Source organism: Balaenoptera borealis, assembly GCF_965194805.1.
Source record: "Balaenoptera borealis genome assembly, chromosome: 2".
NCBI classification, from domain to species: domain Eukaryota; kingdom Metazoa; phylum Chordata; class Mammalia; order Artiodactyla; family Balaenopteridae; genus Balaenoptera; species Balaenoptera borealis.
Window position 1 is genome coordinate 64279219 of NC_138867.1, and position 22402 is coordinate 64301620.

Consider the following 22402-nt stretch of genomic DNA (forward strand, 5'->3'; position numbering starts at 1 on the left):
CCACACTCTCTTCATTCACAAAGTAGCTGACCCATTGGTCTCTGTGATCTAGATTTTCCAGTGTAGAGTCAAGTGAGTCATCTGACTGGCTCTTAGCCACCTACTTTGAAACTTCTGCAGAGTGTCTGTCTTGCTTTAATACCTGATATCTATCATATCTTGTGCCACCAATAAAATTTCCGATCTAATATCCTGGTACCCTGATCACTATTTTCTAAACATTATTCACTGCAGAACCAAGAGAAAGAGAAATAAACCTATTTTACAAAACCTGAGCCCCTTGTGAGAGAACGTTCCAAGCATCAAGGTCAAATTGATTCTCTCCTCTTAGATTTCATTCATAGTCCAAATTCAGGCCATACTTTAATTTACTTCATAGTTGGACTTTCTTTGTACAATGTTTGGTTTTATAGGAATTTCTAATTAACTTTCTTTTTTATTGTTGAAAGAAGAATAATAGACCTTCACCCTCTCTAAGGTCTTCCAATATCTAAATTATACTGTTTGTTACAATCAATCACTTTATTATTGAAGATGTTTTTCTAGGGGCTCCTTGAATTACTGTTCTGTTTTGAATCATTCTCTCTCTCTCTGTCTCTCTCTCTCACCTGTCAATCTTTTCCATCTTTTAGAAACTAACCACAATTTCTGCTCTTCTCTAATCAGAGCTGTTATGTCTTTAATCCATTTTGTACTTCTTTATCCATTTCAGTAGAATTTAGAACAGTCTTCATTTTTTAAAATTTAGGACAACGTTCCTAACGTAAATTAATTTAGATTGTAGAAGTAGGCAAGAAATCATTTAGGCAAACATTTCTTCTGGGAGGTATGGATATTTATCCAGGAAGATTTTTTTTTTATAGGTCTCATGCTTAGAAAACAAAGTACTAAATAGAAATATAGGGACTTCCCTGGTGGCATGGTGGTTAAGAATCCGCCTGCCAATGCAGGGGACACAGGTTCGATCCCTGGTCCGGGAAGATCCCACATGCCGCAGAGCAACTAAGCCCGTACACCACAACTACTGAGCCCACGCGCTCTAGGGCCCGTGTGCTGCAACTACTGAGCCTGCGCACCTAGAGCCTGTGCTGCACAACAAGAGAAGCCACCGCAATGAGAAGCCTGCGCACTGCAAAGAAGTGTAGTCCCTGCTCACCGCAACTAGAGGAAGCCCACATGCAAGGAAGACCCAACGCAGCCAAAAAATAAGTTAACTAATTAAATAAAATTACTTAAAAAAAAGAAATATAATTAAAAGGTGAGGAAAGCATACTTTGATGATGATTAAAATAGTTCAGATAAGTGAGAAATGGCTTATTTTAATAAACACTGTCTAGGGATCCTTAAAATTCATTAGCAATTTCAAATAAAACATTATTCTATAGAATAAAGCCAGACATTCCTTGTACCCTAAACTCCCAAACATACTGATGTTCACAAAAAATTTGTGATTACCCAGAAACCTGTAGACACCCCAGATTTCTGACATTTTCATCATCCAAAAATATTGGTTTATTCATTGTTTCATAGGTAAAATGGAAAAAACTATAAAAATACATTTAACGCAAAGGTCTGTGACCAGGAACCTTTGTGTTCTTTCTTTGTCTAAAAACAAGGCACAAATACTGACAAATTAATTTGTATTCTGTTTTTGGTTACTTTTTGAAGAATTATACTTTGTCTCATTACGTTTAAAACTGGTTTCATATACTTGTCATTATGTTAAAATATTGAGTAGAGCCAGAAGGACCCTGCTAGAAATTTCCGAATGAATATAATTCACAAAAACATGTAAAATTCAAACACGTTGTTTTTTTCTGAAAGGTGGTATGAAACCCAGTGATTGTTATTGAGGATAGAAATGCAGAAAGACTCCTGGAATTAATGGATATGGGCATGGTTTTTCTGTCTGTATATTGAAACTGAAATTCTACTTTAGCCTGATCATCCACCAAACTTATGAGTATTTAGCCAATATATAAATATAAAGTATTGGACTTATAAAATAGACATGAATCTTTTAATTGATTAACTATTTATTTTTTAAAACACAGGGCTAGAAGGGAGTATTGGGAGAATCTGCTGCCGGCTTCAGGCAGACCTTTCTGTCCTTCATTGTCAAAGCCAGATGCCTAAGGAGTAATGAAAGAAAACACTGAAATAGCAGAATGGAAAGAAATCCCCCTCAAGCCCCATCTGGAACCCTTCCTCGCCTCTATCCTCAGGCCACCCTGATGTCTCCAGCTGCTGAACAGCTAATGTGCTGTCTATTCAACATAGGATGCGTATTGCATTCCTGCTGTGCTTAAGCTCCCAGCAGGATGCTGGGGGAAATGCAAAGCTGATGAGAAAGGCTTCTCGTCCTCCAGGCACTTACTGTCCAGTAATGCTGCAGGACATGCTTTTGAAGGGAATCAAGAATAGTGAAACTTGTCTTTTAGGGTGAATTTGAGATGTTAAAATAACCAAGTCTGTGAGCAACAAACCCAGTGATTAATTCCGGAGACTAAACTAGGTACAGAAGGAGGATAGAGCAGCATTCTAAACTAAAATGAAAGTAATGAGTCTGCCTTTCTTAAATGATTTGTATAATGACTCCAAAGGCAATCCCAAAGGAAAAGATGCAAAAAATGTTTTAGGATTTTTTGAAATCATCATATAACCTTCCAAAGTGATTACTTTCAGAGATGATTTTACTTAAAGGTGTTAAGTCCCAGAATTTTTTAAATGTGTCTATATAATCACAAATAGCTAGATTATAAACTACTAAGGACAAAGACAATGTGATATGCTTCTTATATTTTTCCTTAAAGTATTTATCATTGTGCCAGGCATACTAATAGATGCTCAATGAGATACTTATTGTTGATTGTTTAAAATAAATAAAAATAGATAAACAGTTTTGGAAGACCTTTTTAAAAGTCAGAGTTCAAATCTATCTTGGTCTAATATTTTCTTGACTTATGTATGAGCTATTTGCTACATGCCAATTTCTCTCTATTTTTCAAAACAATGTATCAATTTGTAACAATAAAATTAAAAATAATTTACCGTTTATAAAAGTGTTTGAATACTTTAAATTTTACGGACATTCTTTGGAATAGTAATAACAACAAGCATTTATTACATATTATGTTCCAGGCTCTTGCTTCTCTCTCTCTCTCTCTCTCTCTCTCCTCTCTATCATATATATATATATATGACAAAAGCCAACCTAGATTTATGAAACACACAGGTTTCATTTTGGGTTAGTAAGTGCAATGCTCAGAATAGAATGTTAATGAGATGGAAGTTGATAAAACTTCCAAGAGACAAACAGGTAACACAAATAAAGTCCTTAAAAAATAGATTTCCTAGATTGAAAGAAAATTTATATAGTAATTGGATCACATTTTATTATAGATAATAATAAAAACATATTGGGGAAAAGTATTTCAAACCATGTGGTTCTAACTCCAATTTAATAATTATGCCCCAAAATAAAGTCAGAAAATTATGCTCAGTCCTCCACTGTTATTGCCTTGGTCTGACAAGACTAGAAAATACATTTAGATAATTAAAAATAATGGAAAAGTGAAAATTATATTTTATGTAGATGAAATGGTTATATAGCTAGAAATCTCAAGAAGATCATCTGGAAAACTCTTACAAACAACAGGAGAATTCAGTAAAGTGACTGGTTAAAAATTTTATATACAAAAGTCATTGCTTCTCTATATACACTTGACAACGATTTTGAAAGTATAGTGGAAATAAAGATCTATTTTATTTTTTCAGCAAAATGATTAAATATCTAGGAATAATATTACAAAAAATGTGTAAGAGCTGTTGAAGGAAAGTTGAGGATGCAAAATAAGATGAATAAATCTATACACATACTCATAAAGAGAAAGACAATATTTTAAGATACAAAGTTGCTCTAAATTGATTAATAAATGTAATATAATCCCAAGGGTAAAAAATCATGAGTATTGAGGGGAAATAGACATGCAAACCCTCAAGTGCACATGGGGGTGAGGGTTATATTCTAGGGGTTATGAGAAAATTAGATAAAGAGAGATAGTGAGGAAGGTGTGGCCTTGCCAGATAACCACTATATATAACATAGTACTTAAAGCCACTGGATACTTGTATTAAAAAAAAGTTCAGTGGAACATATATGTATATATATAAATGTTAATGTATGATAAAGGGGGTATTATTTCAGGTCAGTAAGGGAAAACTGGATTGATAAAGGAGGTACTTCAGGTCAGTGAGGAAAGCTAGATTGTTTAATAATGTTGGACATTTGGTCAATCACCTAGGAAGAAAAAGTTGGATCTCTTAGAACAAGTTCAAGGTTGATCAAAGTTTTAAACCTAAGTCCATAAGAGAAAAGCCATAAAAGAAAAAAAAACATAAATTTCACCATATGAAAATTTTAAATGTGTGCACAAAACCCAAAATACTCTAAACAAAGGTAAAGTCAAATGGGAATAATGTGTAACGAGGGTTAGTAACCACTATTCCAGTAAGGGGGTCTTGAGCTGTCTTAGTTCAACCATCCTCCCACCTATGTAGATGTTGTGAGGAGGGCTCTCCTATGTGATTGGCCTTCAGAACTCCACCCTGTTTTCTTGGGCTTACCGGTGTTTTGAGAGGGAGATGTACCCAGCTAGGGACCAAGCAAAGCCTTGGGGTCAGTACTAGCATCATCACCCTTGCTTGACCATCACTCTTTCACTGTGGGATATGATGCTGTGAGTCAGGTGCACCAGGAAGCACAGGGCACCTGGTAGAGATGATGTGAGGTGCTGGGTAGTGAGTCTGCAGGCACTGACAGGGAGTTCAGGCAGCTTCTGAGCACTGATACATTATTCCTTAATGTGGTACTTAAGGAACCACAGGCCCAACTTGACTTTTTCCTTCCCAGGCAGCAGGTCCTCTCCCTTCTTCGGAAACTTCTGGGGATCAATTCTCAGCTCCTGTGGCCCACATGCAGCTCATACTGTCTCTTCCCCATTTCCCCCAATGCCCAAAACCTTTTAAGTTTTCTGAAAAACCTCTTTCCCTCTTGCTCTGTTGATATAACAGGATATTAGACCAAAAGTAATGGAGAAATGAGGTCCACTTTCCTAAAGGCACCCTTATTGGAGGTAGGGAAAATATTTGCTCTTTATCTTTCCAGTGCAGGAAAAAGAGGCGGAAAGAATAATAATTTATTCTTTCTTTTTAATCTATAAATTATTATGCATAATAATAATTTACAGATTAAAGCAATCTGAATGCTAGTATCCTGCCACAAATATTTACATACATTTGATATACCAAGGGAGATTTTCCTTAACCTATAAATCAGAAAATAGATTTCCTTAACCTATTAAATATAGGAAAAGATATGTAACACATTCAAAATTAGGTAAATGCATGTGAAAACAAGAAGATACCTTTTTTCACCTATCATTAACAACAACAACAAAAATGATAATATCTTGTGTTGTTGAGAGTGTAAAGGAAAAGTCACTATCGTACATATGCTTTTTGGAGAAGTGTAAATTGTACAAGCTATTTGGAAAGCAATTTGGCCATATCTATCCAAATTTAGAATTCACACACCCTTGGATGAGCAATGTCATTTCTAGGAATGTAGCCTACAATTATTTTCATATTTGTGCAAAAGCACAAGTCTGGAAACTGCCAAAATATCCATCAGTGAAATACTAGTTAAGTGATTTATGGAATGTGTACAGGATGATAAACCATGGAGCCATTAAAAGGAATACATGCTATGATACCATATGCTATTGCTTATATGTGGAATCTAAAAAAACTAATGATACAAATGGACTTACTTACAAAGCAGAAATAGACTCACAGATATAGAAAACAAACTTATGGTTACCAAAGGGGAAGTGGGGGAGGGATAAATTAGAAGTTTGGGGTTAACAGTAGATATTAACACACTACAATATATAAAATAGATAAAGAACAAGGACCTAGTGTTTGGCACAGGGAACTATATTCAATATCTTGTAATAACCTATAATGGAAAAGAATCTGAAAATATATATATATATATGTATAACTGAATCACTTTGATGTACACCTGAAACTAATACAACATTGTAAATCAACTATATTTCAATTTAAAAAATTTAAAAAAAAAATTTTTAAATTAAAACAGAAACAGAATACCTGAGCTCAACATGTACTGAAGAGGAAGGACTTCCCAGATAAGTTCTAAATGAAAGTATGCTCCCATCATACATGTATAGAATATTTCTGGGAAGAATGCTTCCCTCTTATGAAAGGAAGACTAGTGATTGAAAGTATGGTGTAGAAGGAAGACTTCATTTTCTCTGATACCTTTCTTAGTGTCTAAATGTGTTAATATGGGTAGTTATTACTTTTTCAATGAAATAAAAATTTTTTAATTTTTATAATTTTAAAATTTATATCAAGATTTCTGATTGCAAGAGGGAAAATCAGATATCATGAATTTCCTGTTGTGATACAGAATGAGAAACACTATATCAGCAATGATGTACCAGCCAAAGGTGCTTGAGTGGAATCTAATCAAGCCTTTGGATTTCACTTCCAATTTAGAGGAAATACAGGTGATCTAGGAACAAGGTAAATAATTCCACAAGGAAACAATCAGATGAATCATATATGCTATAGGATAGCTGGCCTAGTCCATTCCACAGATCCGTGTATTGGGAGTGTATAATACACGTGTATAAAACAAACCAATGCAACTCATGGTCTCGTATTGGATCCTAGTTTTGACAAGCCTACTATAAAAGGCCTCTTGGGTACAAATTATGAAAAATTTAATATGGACTTGTATTAAGGAATCAGAATTAATTTTGTCCTTACTTTTTAGAGATAAATAAGAATTTTTAATGCATACTAAAATGGTAAATTACTATTTATAATTCACTTTAACTATTTTAACATAAAAATGAGGGTTTTCTTAAAAAGCAAAATTCCTATAGGTTCTGATTTGGTATAGAGAAATTAAGAAAAAGGTCATTGTAAAAAGTCAAAAATGATCAGTGAAACTAAGAAAAACTGGTTTGAACTAGCTCTTTCCAGTTCCATAGCAGATGTTTACTGTACTAGGGAGTTACCAGGAAGAGTAGATGGCCCTCTGATAAACCCTGCGGTGCTGTGTGTAGAAACAGCGACGCAGACAGGCAAATTGCTGGCATGGAAACCATCACAAGGGATCGAAGAGATGTGCTGAAACTAAGAGGCGAAGTTCAGTTGGAAAAACAATTCCTGCTTCACAATGAACACAGCCACGATTTGATACCCTTAAGCAAAATTGTAAGCAAAGTTAAGCAACCCATTTTGGCTGTACAACCAGCTGCCTTGAAGTCAAGCAGATATTTTGTCTAATCAATAATGAAAATGCTGAAGAGTGTCAGAAGGGTGCAATTTTGCCTGACATCAGAGTTATTTTATTAGAGTTTTGAGCAAAGTAGATGGGGCATGCTGACTATGGCACTGCTGGCACTCTGGCAGTCACATTTCATTTCATTCCTGCTATTTGGTCAGAAGAGAAAGGAGAAGAGGAGAAAGCGGGGAAGTAAAAGTTATATTTTTCATCATAGGGATTCATATGAGCTGGCCTCTTCAAAATAGTGAAACTGGAGAAACAGCTTTCCATGTGATGGTGACTACATACCGTGAAGATTCTGTGCTCTCACACCAATTATATTCACTCATTCATTCATTTATTCACTCAGCCACTCACTCGTCCATTTGTTATTCAAATAACATTTTCCTAGTGCTTGACCTCTGTTAGTTACGGCACCCCTCCCATGTGCTTCCAAAGTACCCTACATTTATCATGAATAAGTACAATGTAGTTTTACTACTCCCTTGATCATTCCTGTTTGTTTGCCTGTCCCCTACTAGAGGGGTCAGAGAAAATGTTTTGTTAATTGATGTATTCCCATTACCTGGCACATTACAGAACTCAAAAAAGATGTGTTGGTTGAATGAGTGAATGAGTGGGTGAATGAATGTACAAACCAAGCTAGGGTCAAGGGATGCAAAGACAAATAAGCCACTGACTTATGCTGCCTTGTTGAATTCTCTTGCCAAAAATATTTTGAAGAACAAGTACCTGACATATGACAGACCGGCATCAGATTGTGTTCGTTTGAAAAAGCTGAAGTTGGGGAGACTGGTGTGAGAAAATAGGGGGCATCAGGAATCGGAAGGGCATGCTATGCAAGCAGAATGGCTCGGGGGCAACCCCAGGAAGGTCCTGGCTGGAGTAGATGGAGGAAGCGTTAAGGTAGAGGAGGGAGTTGGCACTCAGGGTCATTAGCAATGGAAAAAAAGCACACTTTTAAAAATGCATCATTGCCATTTAAAATATGGAAACCACTTTGAAGTCTAAGAAAACGTAAAGCCAACATGGCCATTCTAACTGTTTCTTGAGAAGATGAGTGTGGGACACACTATTCCAAACTACTTTTAGCAGCAGCAAAATGATAAATCATACTTTTCTGATTAGGAGATGAAGAAATATTGGTTCCCTATTCATGAAAGTTGGGCTTCATTCCATGCTGAAGAAGCCTTACAAGTTGCTATGATGAACAGATATACCTATATGTTCTGATTTCAGGGGCAATAAACACCCGCCTACACTCCCCTCTAAAAGCTTATTTCTCTTACCTACTTGTTCGTTCATTCATTCATTCTCTTCCAGAAATATTTATTACGGCTGTTATGAGCCAGGCACTGTTCTGGGACTACACAGGGTGATCAAATGGATTGGTTGGTCCGGGACAAACCCAGTTTTAGCACTGAAAGTCCTGTGTCCTGGGAAGCCCCTCTCTCCTGGGCCAAAGTTGGTCATCCTAGAGCCTGCATCAGCGAGGTGAGGTTGAAATATTAGATAGAGAGGGCCCATACTAAAAAGGTTATTTTCAAGAAAAAACCTGGAGGAGGTAAGGACAATAACACATGGATATCTTGGAGAAGAGAAGTCCAGAAAGGTCAAAGCCCGAGGCAGTCAGCTTGCCCCACGTTTTTGAGGAACAGCCAAGGAGTCAGGGTTGCTGGGGACACAGTGAGAGAGGAGAGAGTGACAGGAGCTGAGATCTGGAAAGTAGGGAAGTCACATTATGTCAGGACTTGGCAATCTTAACGAGGATTTTGGCTTTTACTCTGATTCATATGAGAGGACACTGGAGGGTTTTGAACCAAGAGAGGACAGGATTACTTTGGCTGTTGTGTTGAGAATAAGCCACAAAGAGGTCAGAGCAAGGAAAGAGAGGTGTAGGATTTAAATTGTTGCTTTGAAAGTTCTGGTTTCTCTCAGCTGTGCCCAAGGAAACTGAGGGAAATGTTATGGTCCATTTGGGGGCTCAGTTTTACCTTTAAAAAAAAAAAAAAAGGCCAGGGGGAGGAGTCTTTACTCTTTCCTTATCCAATTGTGACTGCTGATTCTCAATTTTATAACGAGAGGGAAGCAGTTTCAAACATGATGTTATCTAAATTGAAACTCAGAGCGGTGCAAACTTACTGCCATGGAGTGGTGTTAAGAATGTGCGTTCTGGGGCCAGATCACCTGAGTCTGAATCACAGCTCTGCTGCTTACTAGCTATGTGGCCTTGAACAAGTGGCTTAGCATGGGGAAGCTCCTTGTTTTCCTCATCTGTAGGAATAAGGACTATACCTACTCTTAGAGTTGTTGGGACAATTCAATGAGTTAACACATGTGCCTGGAGCAGGGTAAGTACCCATTCATGTTAAACATTATTATAATTATTAAGTCATCCAGCAACAGATGCTCAGCTTTGAAACAGATGTGAGCTTTCAGAGACAGGGCTTGTGACTTACTAATCACCGTATCCTTTTCAGCCCTGAGCACAAGATTTGCTGAATGAATAAATAACTGTTACTAAAGCATCAGTCATATTATTTTATGGACTAACAAAAGTTGAGTTTAAGAACAGATAACTTGAAGATGATTTTTTGTCTTGGAAAGTAAATACTTAAGTCCTGGACACATAAGAGATTACTTTGAAAATAAATTCTATCAGTCAATGTTCTTGTTTGCCAGCAACAGAACCCACTCTACCAAGTTTAAGCAGGAAAGGGTTTATTAAAGATTATGCAGAAGTTCAAAGAACCTCCAGGAGGGCCAGAGTCAGCCTGATCCGATTAAACAACATTCAAACTAGTCCATGGTGACGCCACTGCTGACACCAGATACAAAGACCACCCCTTCCATCACTACTGCCGTGGCCACACCCATTCCAGAATAGGGGTCCACTTGATGCCTGCTTCATCACACCCACTGCGTCTCACTCAGACTCTCAAGTTGGTGTATGTGATTAGGAGGGCCTCAGTCACAGGTCTGCTACATCCTAGCTGTCAGGAAAGCTGGGAAAGTGAATTTTGGGAATTCTACCTTGGGAAGGCAAGACTCCTAAAATGGGAAAATCCCCCTAAACATAGGAAGGGTATTCAAAGATTGGTAGGCAGCCAGACAACAGGACCACATTAACCAAGAGAAATCAAATATTCAGTTGACTAGAAATACTCTTATGATACTCTCACATTAGAATCTAATCATATGTATGAGATATATATCATATTGAATGTGTAATTGTGGTTATAAACTGAAATTACAAGTTAGAGATAATGACTGAAATAAAAATGAGAAAGAGGGGGAAATTCTGTTTAAGTTTTCCATAAACTTTAACGACTGTGAGGACCTGATTTAAAATAGAGTATTTACATATAACTCTTGGACCTGCTCAATTTATTTTTCCAGATTTTCTTTCAAATGGAATACTAAAATAGAAATATAGCATTTTAGAGCCCAAGGAGAATAGCTCTTCTGGTTCGACTCTATTGTTGTTTGATGAGAGGAAGCTGAGGCCCAGGAAAGTTCAGTGATTTACTCAAGCGTCATTGTTGAAATGAAATTATGTTGAAAGCCAAATAGTTTTATTGTTTCTTGAAGAACCCTTTTTCATAGCCTCCCATAATACAGTGAGGAAGCAAGTTGCTTTGATCAAAAGGGCCCAAATCTTGGCTCTCTTCAACATCCAGACAGAAAGGCTGCTTGCACTTGCTGTGTTCTTCTGAAGAGATTTATTCTTGCTTCCTCCCAAGGATGCTGTATCCCAAAGCCTCAGACATGAAGAATGAGATGAATAAAATCAATTTCCACAGAGGCTATAATGTGGAAAATACTGCTCCTTTTTCCCTGCTAAATCAAACAATTGAACTGGCTTTCCCTACAAATCCTCTCCTTTTGTTGTAGCATCGCAACATTTATTTGACAAATATTTGTTGGAGGCCTACTTTGTGTCAAGCACCATCCTCGGCGGTGGCCTGAATCTATTAGCATCAGTGCTTTGGGATTAATTTGGAGAGCATGGAAGCTTGCTCCATATAATTAGTCTCTTCTTTAAAATGTGGTAGAAAACCCCACCAGTTGTCAGTTGTTAAAGTCAATAAATAGCCTTTGGAAAATGTTCTGATTCTTAAAAACATTTTAAGGAAGAGAAAGGAACATTTTAAGGAGGATATGATGGTGAAAATAAATTTAATTAATTAATTAGCTAATTAATGTAACTAAAGGCACCCAGGTACGTTCTGTATCTCTATAAGCATCCCCACTGGATAGTGGGAGAGGAGGACAAACAGGGGATGGCAGCAAGAGGCTGGGTCATCCAAAGAACCAGTTAAAATTTTGTTGCTTGTTTCTTTGCCTTCACAGTATCAATTGCCACAGGACAAACTACTGTTTATGTTGATGTGACCAAATGTTAGAGAATGGGGTGAGATAGTGAAAAAAGGAGATTAGGTAAAGAGTAGAGACACATGTTCAAGTCCAATAAAGGCTCCAATAAAGATATGTGTGATCTTCACAGGTCACTAAATCCCTCTCAGCCCCAATATCTTAAAAACAAACAAACAAAAAGAGTCAGGAAAAAAGACAAACTAAGGAATGAGAAAAAATTTTTTGCAAATCATATACCTCAGTAGGGTTAATATCCAGAATATATAAAGAGGTCCTACAACTCAACAGTTTTTAAAAACCTAATAAAAAAATGGACAAACACTTGAACAGACATTTCTCCAAAGAAGATATAAAAATGGCCAACAAGCATATGAAAAGATGCTCAACACCACTGACTTTAAGGAAAAGCAAATCAAAGCTACGATGAGGTATCAACTCATTAGAAATAGCAAGTGTCAGTGAGGATGTGGTGAAATTGGAACCCTTGTGCACTCTTGGCAGGAATGTAAAATGGTGTAGCCACTATGGAAAAGAGTATGGTGGCTCCCTACAAAATTAAAAATAGAATTGATGGAATAAAATTTATGTTTTAAGGCAGGACAAGAAAATTTAGCATAACATACTCCCTGCCTGTACTGGGTCCTCCCTTATGTGCGATGTGCATCTGCATTATACATTAACCAGACCTCCTCAAAGGCAGGAATGCCTGTTGACCATAAAGATCATGGCTTTTTTTTTCTTCTTCTGATGACAGCAATGTAACTCCTTAGAAGATTAATTTTTCCTTTCCTAATCCTGTAAGGGGTCATGGTGACCTGTTGCTTGCTTAGTACAAGCTTATCTGGATTATGCATCTTTGGTAAACTTTATGTAAAAATGTCAGTGTGTCATTTTGATGTATAATCCTTTTTCTCCAAAATGTGTAAGACTGTGCCTTCAACTTCTAACAAAAGGAACAGTCCTCAGAGTTTTCTGAAGACTGTCTCCTGGGTTATAATCCTCAGACCGGCTTCAATAAAATTCTCTATTTCGCCTTTGGATTGACAATTCATTAATTTTTTTGTTAACAGAATTATCATATGATTCCACTTCTGGGTGTATGCCCAAAAATTGAAAGCAGAACCCAAACAGATTTTTGTATACCTATGTTCATAGCAGCATTATACACAATAGCCAAAAAGTGGAAGTAACCCAGGTGTAAATCAACAGATGGATGGATGAACAAAATGTAGTATATACATACAATGGAATATTATTTAGCCTTAAAAAGGAAAAAAAACCAGACATATGCTACAACATGAATGAACCTTGAAGACATTATGCTAAGTGAAATAAGCCAGTCATACAAGGAAAAATGTTATATGATCCCACTTATATGGTGTTCCCAGAGTAGCCAGATTCATAGAGGCAGAAAATAGAATGGTGGTTGCCAGGAAATGAGGGAAGGTCAACATGGGGAGTCATTGTTTAATGGGTACTGAGTTTCAGTTTGGGAAGATTTTTTAAAAGTTCTAGAAATGGATGGAGATGGTGGTTACAGAACACTGGGAATGTGTTTAATGCCACTGAACTGTACACATGGCAATAGTTAAAATGGCAAATTTTGTGGTATCCATGTCTTACCACAATTTTTTAAAAAAAGAGTCAAGAGAATAATGTCTGCCTGGAGTAACAGAGTGTTATGCAATCAAATTTGGGGCCTTGTACAAATAAGCAATAAGCACCCAGAACTAGTTCCCCTAATTTGACACTGTGGAGAGCTCCAGACCAGAATTTCAAGCCACTGCAGTGTCTACCGTTTCGTATCCTCAATCCATCAGGTAACTCTAGCAGATGGCTCTGATGCCCCAGCTCCCATTCCCTCCACACCTCTGACTGAAATTCACCTGTGGCTGCCGAGGCCAGTTACCTGTGGCTCAGGCTCACCTGGCCAGGACAGCGCCCTCCTTTAGCTCTGCTCGAGTCATCCTGCTTGCTGGCCCAAGGCCCTCTCCCATGCAGGCTGCAGACCTCTCTTCCCACAGAAAAAAAAACAAAAGGGTCAGGGTGTTAACAGCCACAGGGCAGCCCTCAATCAAGTGGAAAAAAATCCAGTGGGTTAATGCTCCAGCATCCTGTCCCTCCAAGTAGACAATGCGCATAGACATTCTGGTTAATTCTCAGGAGGTCCCACAGCAGAGGCAAGGCAACCCCATTGCCTATAGCCAGCAACTTCCTTAGGGCACCACACCTGGGCTTTACCCCATCCCTGTCTTACTCTCCTCCTCTTCACTCTGACTTCCCAGAGTCACATCCCAGATAAACTACCTGAAACCAAATCCAGATCTCAGGAAACCCAGTTAAAAACCTTATGATCCTTAATATTTTTTTATGATCTTTAATTTTATATTAATTTCTTTAACGTTTTATAGCTTAACTTTTTTTAGCAGTTCTTAGTTGTGTTCTAGGGTATGTTAACAAATTTATAAATGTTTTGAGACTTGAAACACGTCTTCCTACATTGGAAGGTGGTTGGGTTCCCAAGCCAGCACGAAGTTCCTACTCTAAAGTTAAATAGGAAGGGGTGGTCAGGGAAGGATTTTCCAGGCAAAACTTTTACCTGAATCTTACAGAATAACCAAGAACGCAAGGACAAGCACCATACACGGAAGAACTGGAGAAGAGAATACAGTCTCAGCTTCTCACCCAACTGTATAGGCACATGGTTCCTTATGACTTTACAGGGATTTCTAAAAGCAGGCTGGCTGGGATCAAAAGACTAACTCTTCTGTCACCCCCCAGGGGTGCTAAAGGCAGATTGTTGGACACTCAAAGCAGAAAAGCAAGAGAGGTAGTATTCATTTTATTTCAGAAGAAAATAAGACTGGATGGGTGAAGCTATTGGAGATGGAACTTCTCTAGGGCCTTTTGCTTTCTGTGGTCTGACAAACTAACTCCAGAGCAAGCTGACCCGGTGTGCGATGAAGGTGAAGGGAAGGGATGGTTCTGGAAAGCAACTATCTGAAGGAGAAAGAGAAGGAAGAGGGGAAATTCCAAGCGATGGTCATGAGAGAGATCGAAGAGGAGCTCTTGAGACCTGGCTGTGGTCACTGGGTGGGACCCATTCCTTTGTCAATCACTTGCTACCTAATTTCTTCTGGCTAATTCAATAAGTATTTATGAGAGCCAGGCACTGTGCTATGTTTTCATCTAACAATTATTATTTACTTAATAATAGATAATAGACTCTTATCTATTATTAGATAATAGATAATAGACTCTTAATTTGTTGACCAGCAATGAAAAATCATAACAAGTACAAAAAGTAACATGTATTTAGAACTTCTATATCCCTACACTTTATACAGAATATCTAATTTGGTGAGTAAACCAAACTCCTTCCATCTATAGCTAAAACTGTCCTCAGGTAACTTGCAAAGAGAAGGAAATAAAACCCCAAGCCCAGCCCTGAGGGGCAAGAATGAAGTGATTTCAGGGTGGTCTATTGCTACATTCATATTTATCCTCACAGAATTGGCTCTGGGCTCCCCAGTTCTGAAGTTCTGAAATGGAAGCCAGGCATTTCTTTTCGCCACCTATGTGGCTACAGTAGTTTCAGCCTCCATCAACTCTACCCGGAATACAGCTTTTTGCCCTTGTCCTTCTATAACTAGTCTCACCCTAGCAGCCAGAACAGGGTTTCTAAAATGTAAGTCAGTTGAATGTGGGCTGGCTTAGTGACTGGTTTCCAAAGAATAGAAACTGGAAAGGGGAAAATATTAACTTTATAGTGGAGAAAACTGGCAGATCCACTTGAAACAAGTGATCAGGTTAATATCACCTTATCAGGTAGATATCATGTGGCCCAGATATGATGGAATGAAAAGGGAACATCACTCCTATAGCATTCTTTCCAAAAATCCATCACTCCATTCTAATCATAAGGAAAACATCAAACAAATCTGGACTGATAGATATTCTACAAAATACCTGATCAGTAATCCTCAAGACTGTCAAGGTCATGAAAAACAAGGAAATCATGAGAAATTGTCCAGACTAGAGGAGACCAGGAGACATGACAACTAAATGCCATGTAGTAGCCCCGACTGGATTCTGGAACAGAAAAAGGACATTAATGGAAAAACTGGTAAAAACTTTTTAAAGTCTGGAGTTAACGTAATAAGAGGAAACCAATGTTGGTTTCTTAGTTTTGAAAAATATACCACAGTCATGTAAGATGATAACATCAAGGGAACAAAGTGGGTGAGCCAGCATACTTGAAGAAATCCTCAGAACTGGGTTATAAAAAGCTGTGGGCTGATACTGGGGCCTATACTGGGGTAAGAAGCTGAACTACCTGTGCTATCTTTGCAACTTTTTTTAAACCTAAAACTAGTTTAAAATAAAAATGTTACTTAAAAAGAAGGAAAGAAACATAATGGAGGGAATACCCTCCAAGGGTCCCTAGCTCTTACTGATGCCAACTCCTTACAGGGGCCTGCCACCCCTGTTTAAAGTTGCAACACCCTTCCTGGAATGACCTATCCCCCATCCCTGTTTTATTTTTCTGCAGAGCATTTAACCTTTCCTAACATATATATCATTTACTTATTTATTTGCATATTGTCTGTCTTCTCTCCCCACCTTACCCACAACATACCAGAATGTAAACACCAAGACATCAGGAAATTTTGTCTCTTTTGTTCACTGGGGAGAATAAAATAGGGCTCAATACTTGTTGAAGGAATAAATGAAAGCATGGATCAGTGAATCCATTATACCTGAAAACCCTTACGACTGTAACTCTAAAACTCACCTTCAATAGTTCTAGTTTCACAACTAAAATGACCAAGTGGAGAAAGCAAGTAAATGTCTGATAATACAAAGTTAACTATCTTCCAGACTTGCCACAAACATGGATACCTTGGAGATACTGTGGATTTGGTTCCAGACCACTACAATAAGCAAATATCACAATAAAGCAAGTCATATGAGTTTTCTGGTTTCTCAGGGCATATGAAAGTTATGTTCACACTATACTGTAGCCTATTAAGTGTGTAATAGCATTATGTCTGAAAAAACAATGAACATACTTTAATTAAAAAATATTTTATTACTAAAAAAATGCTAACCATCATCTGAGCCTTCGATCTTTTTGCTGGTGGAGGGTCTTGCCTCGGTGTTGATGGCTGCTGATTGATCAGGGTGCTGGCTGCTGAAGGCGGGGTGGCAGTGGCCATTTCTTAAATAAGACAACAGTGAAGTTTGCCACATTGATTCACTCTTCCATCTACAAATGATTTCTCTGAAGCACACAACGCTGTTTGATAGCATTTTAACCACAGTAGAACTTCTTTCAGAATTGGAGTCAATCCTCTCAAACCCTGGGGTTGCTTTATCAAACAAGTTGGTAAATCCTAAATCCGAAACCCTAAATCCTTTGTCATCATTTCAACAATCTCCACATCATCTTCACCAGGAGTAGATTCCATCTCAAGAAACCACTTTCTTTGCCCATCCATAAGAAGCAACTCCTTATCAATTAAAGTTTTATCTTGAGATTGCAGCAATTCAGTCACATCTTCAGGCTCCACATCTAATTCCAGTCTCTTGCTATTCCCACCACATCTGCAGTGACTTTCTTCACTGAAGTCTTGAACCCCTCAAAGTCATCCCTGAGGGCTGGAATCAACTTCTTCCAAACTCCTGTTATGTTGATATTTTGACCTCTTCCCATGAATCACAAATATTCTTAATGGCATCTAGAATGGTGAGTCCTTTGCAGAAGGTTTTCAATTGACTTTGCCCAGATCCATCAGAGGAATCACTATCTATGACAGCTATAGCCTTACAAAATGTATTTCTTAAATAACAAGACTTGAAAGTCAAAGTAATTCCTTGATCCATGGGCTGCAGAATGGATGCTGTATTAGTAGGCAGGAAAAAAAAAAAACAACCATGAATCTCATTGTACATCTCCATCAGAGCTCTTCGGTGACCAGGTACATTATCACTGAGCAGTCATATTTTGAAAAGAATCTTTTTTTCTGAGCACTAGATCTCAGCAGTGGGCTTAAAATATTCAATAAACCTGTTGTCATCAAATGTGCTGTCATCCAGACTTTGTTGTTCCATTTATAGAGCACAGGCAGAGCAGGTTTAGCATAATTCTTAAGCACCCTAGGATTTTCAGAATGGTAAATAAGCATTGGCTTCAACTTAAAGTCACCAGCTGCATTAGTCCCTAACAAAAGAGGCAGCCTGTCCTTTGAAGGTTTGAAGCTAAGGCACTGACTTCTTCCTCTCTAGCTATGAAACTCCTAGATGGCATCTTCTTCCAATAGAAGGCTGTTTTGCCTACATTGAAAATTTGTTGTTTAGTGTAGCCACCTTCATTAATAATCTTAGCTAGATCTTCTGGATAACTTGCTGCAGCTTCTACATCTGCACTTGCTGCTTCATCTTGCATTTTGATGTTATGGAGACAGTTTATTTCTTTCAATTTCATGAACCAACCCCTGTTATTGCAGACTTTTCTTCTGCAGCTTCTTCACCTCTCTCAGCCTTCGTAGAATTCAAAAGAGTTAAGGTCTTGCTCTGGATCAGACCTTGGTGTAAGGAAATGTTGTGAGTGGGAGGGGCCATGAGTTGGATGAGGTTATAAGGAGTTTGGAAAGCTTTTTTTTTTTAGAAAAACAGTTTACTGAAAAGGAAGAATAGAGTCTCTCTAAAGAGTATGATCTCTGACGACATTCGGCCTGGGCTGAAATCCTCCTCTCAGCTCTGTGCTTGCTGTTGGCATGACCTTGGGAAGGTTCCCATTTAAACTGTGTGCCTCAGTATTGTCATCAGTAAAATGGGAATGGCAAAGTACCTACCTCCTGGGTTTACTGTGAAGATTACATAATGCCTATGAAGCACTTACCATGGCTAACTCCACGTAGTAAGTGCTCATAAAGTTACAGTGTCTGGTTTTGTTTTGTTTTAAGAAAAAGAAGCAAAAGAACACATGACCAAAGAAGACAGACTAATTATCCTGTTAGAAAGCATTAAAGGAAACACAGGAGAGGAGAGAAAATTTTAGAGCTAGAAAGAGAACCTGGGAAGCAATTACCTTGCTGGGAGGATAGTCTGGGAAACTGGGGGTGTCCAGAATTCACAGGAACATTGGCTAGAGAACTCTTCTGCAGAATCCAGGAGACTGTACAAGATGGCAAATCTGTGAGCTCTGAGAGAAGCATTTTTGCCCGTGGTAGAAAGAAGTCCTGAATAGTTCAGCAAAAATATAACCCACTATTTCTCCAGGAACTAGGAATGGGCAGAAGCTGGAGGCAGGGACAGGAGCCAGAGGTATCCTCTCAGCCAGTCTAAGGAAGTGATTGCTGACCACAAGAGGAAGGCAGAGAAAGAACATGGGAAAAGGTTGTTTTTCGCTCTAAGCCTACACTAAGCCAATTGCAAAAAAGGAATCTGAGAAGTCACCTAGCTTCAGCTTGAATTTTACGTAAGCAACCAAGGCCCTTAAAAGAGGAGTAATTGTGTGATGTGGTTTAATGTGCCTGGTGTGTTGGGATCATGTTGGGTGTAGCCATTGCAATGAACAGAGGGAATGAAGTTCAGTTGAGCCTTGAACAACAAGGGTTTGAAAAGTGCAGGTCAACTCATACAATGATTTTTTTCCAATAGTAAACACTACAGTAATACATGATTTGCAGATGGTTGAATCTAAGGATGCTGAATCATGAATACGGAGGAACTGCTGACAAGGAGGACAGACAAGAAATTACAGGCAGATTTTCGACTGTGCAGAGGGTTGTCTCCTCTAACCCCTGAGTTGTTCTGGGACCAGCTGTGCTACCAGAAAAGATAAAGTGAGGAAAGGCTGTGCACCCAGGAAAGAGGGTTTTAGGTGAAAAGCCCACCCCTACCATCCCTTTACAATGATCCCAAACAGTGGCAACAAAAAATAACTGAGATTAGTGGCAAAAGAAAAATATAAGGAAAGTGAAACCTTCAGTTTGGGGGCTATTTGGGAGAACTCGGACCAAAGGACATCTCACATATATTTGATAACCCCCAATATTCCTTCTATTTACAGCAGAGGTTGAAAACTCACATGCCTTCAAGGTAAGGTAAATATGTGAACCAATCAAGAGTGGAACAACTGGGTGTTGGGCAGACTGGCAAACGGGAAGGCACCACATAAAGGAATTCACATTCGATTTTTTCAAAACACTGGCCTTGCCAAAGTAAACACAGAAGTTGGCCCCATTTCCATGCCACCAGTTTGCAAACACTGTTCTACATGATGTTAAAACATAAAACATGTTCAACAGTTTAGAGGCTAAATGAAACATTTTTAGTCTAAAAAGATCTATGAAAAGCCACTTTCATTTTAAAGATGATCCCAGTTGAATGGAAAATGAAAAGTCCTGACATTTTTTTTCATCTGCATATTGATAAAGGGGACATTTTAACTCTTACATGAGATGGAATCTATTTCCCCCTTTTGGGAAAATGGAGGAAATATCCTTTATCTCCGGCAACAAGCATGGTGCTTGAATCATTGTATGCATGGGCCTTAAATGTCTGTTGAATGAATAAATAGGGTTATAAGTGCAGCAAAGCACTAGCTGGAGACGGAAACATAACCTCTCTTTTTGAGGTTATAAAACTGAGGGAGTGGACCTCCAGCTCTAAGCCTCCTCTTTCCCTTCAGGTTATATTTTTGACCCCAGATGTCTACGTAGGAGGTCAAAGACTTCCGTGCTATTTGACCTTCCTCATCTCACTGCTCTAGCAGAGAACAGAGAACATGGACAGCCTCTGAACAGTTACTACAGAACTTACTCCCCAGGTGGCATCCAAGCCACCTTAGTACTTTGTACTTTGGAAATGGGGCACAGGGCCTTCAGAGATCACTCTGATAACTCTTCTATATCTCCCTGAGTTCATGGTTCTTGAGGACAAAGAAGGGGTGTCTACCTCACAGAATTGTGAGGAGTAAATAATATTGCATATGTAAAAGGCTTACTGTAGCGCCTGGCACATAGTAAGCACTCAGTGAGCTGTGGATATTATTAGCTATTACAGAAATAGTAGGTGCATGAATTTTTTTAATGGACCCCATTGGTGTGGGGGAGTGGAGGTAGAACAAACTGAGAAGGTGAAGAAAAACAAAATTATTTCAACAGCTGCCTATTAATCATTTTAGAAAAGGTGGAGGTGGATAAGTGACTAAATAAATTAAATTCCCTACATTTAAATACAAATCCTTACCTATACATGTATACACTTACATAGGCACAGAGTTCTAGAAGAATAGTTAACAGGTAACAGTGGTTATCTCCAGGGAGGACTTAACCTGGGAACAGCAGCTGGGGAAAGACTTTAACATTTTTGCCATGTGTCTATATTATCTACTAAAAATTCACAATTCATTTTTAAATTAAATGTTGTTACTTTAAAATCTCGCCTGAGTTTTGCTGAAAGTGGACGAACTGTGAAATTGAGAACGGCTGCTTTCAGTTTTTACTGTCGAGCCCTGATACTGCCCCCTAGCGACTAGTACCCACCACCGCAACTGCTCTCTGCCGCCCTAACTAGACTCAGCCTGAACCTGCTCGTCTCACCCATACTCACCTGGTTAATATCAGTAATATACACAGTTGACGTATTAAATAACTGAACTGTTACCTACTCATATACTCCAATGCTTTCATGGTCGAAAATCTAGGCACTGTGAAGGATGCCTACATTACCTCATGCCTCATTCTTGCCTGACAGGTGAAATAATAGATCATTTGCATTACAATATATGCATCCATCATCCTTCCCTTTTTTCCATTTTAAACTTGACAATTACCTGAAGCAAAAGGACTTTTCTAATTTCTCATTTATCTCAAGTGCACCTAATTTTAGCAACTAAATTTGTATTAATTCATCACTTGCTACAGTAATTTCCTTCTTTGCATTTGTTGAAATAGAGGTTCTTGTTCCACATACAAAATTTCCTTGTGTGCTTTTATGTATTTGAGTAAAAGGTTCTGAACTCTACTTTAGACTTTTTAGTTGTTCTCTAGGCTATTTACTGTCACGTTGTACATTTTTCTAAAGTAATGGTTTCATTATTTTAAAGCCAATGTGTTCTGGGGGGTGGTGGTGGGGGTGTGATGAACTGGGAGACTGGGATTGACATATATACACTAATATGTATAAAATAGATAACTAATAAGAACCTGCTGTATAAAAAATAAATATATTAAATTAAAAAAATTTTAAAAGTCAATGTGTTCTCACTGTAAAGAAAGTTTGGAAAATACAGTAAAACATAATGAATAAAATAAAAGCAAGACCTAACTCTACCATCAACAGATAACTACTATTAACATTTCTATTTTCCTCCAGTTTCTCTAATGCCTATTCGTTTTTATACACAGTTTTCACACTGAATTTTGAAGTCTCTAAAGTACATTTCCACTGTCATATATAAACGTTAAGTGCTTGTCCTTGTTAAATATTGCAAAGATATTATTAGAAACTGTAAGGCATGTTTGGATATAAGGGCAAAGTTCATTTTGAACACACACACACACACACACACACACAGAGTAATGCAGGGTCAGTATCGGACCCTTCTGTAAATGTCATATTTTGTTCGGA

The 22402-nt window shown here is 38.1% G+C and overlaps 1 protein-coding gene across 1 annotated transcript in view; it reads left to right on the plus strand.

Annotated features, from left to right (window-relative positions):
• BHMT2 (betaine--homocysteine S-methyltransferase 2) overlaps positions 1–22332 on the plus strand; it is a 35214-nt gene extending 12882 nt beyond the window's left edge. Inside the window, exon 8 of the mRNA XM_082378357.1 lies at positions 2055–22332. Within this exon, the coding sequence (XP_082234483.1) occupies positions 2055–2136 (82 nt within the window). The 3' untranslated portion in view covers positions 2137–22332. The remainder of the gene's footprint in view (positions 1–2054) is intronic.
• Positions 22333–22402: the final 70 nt, after the last annotated feature.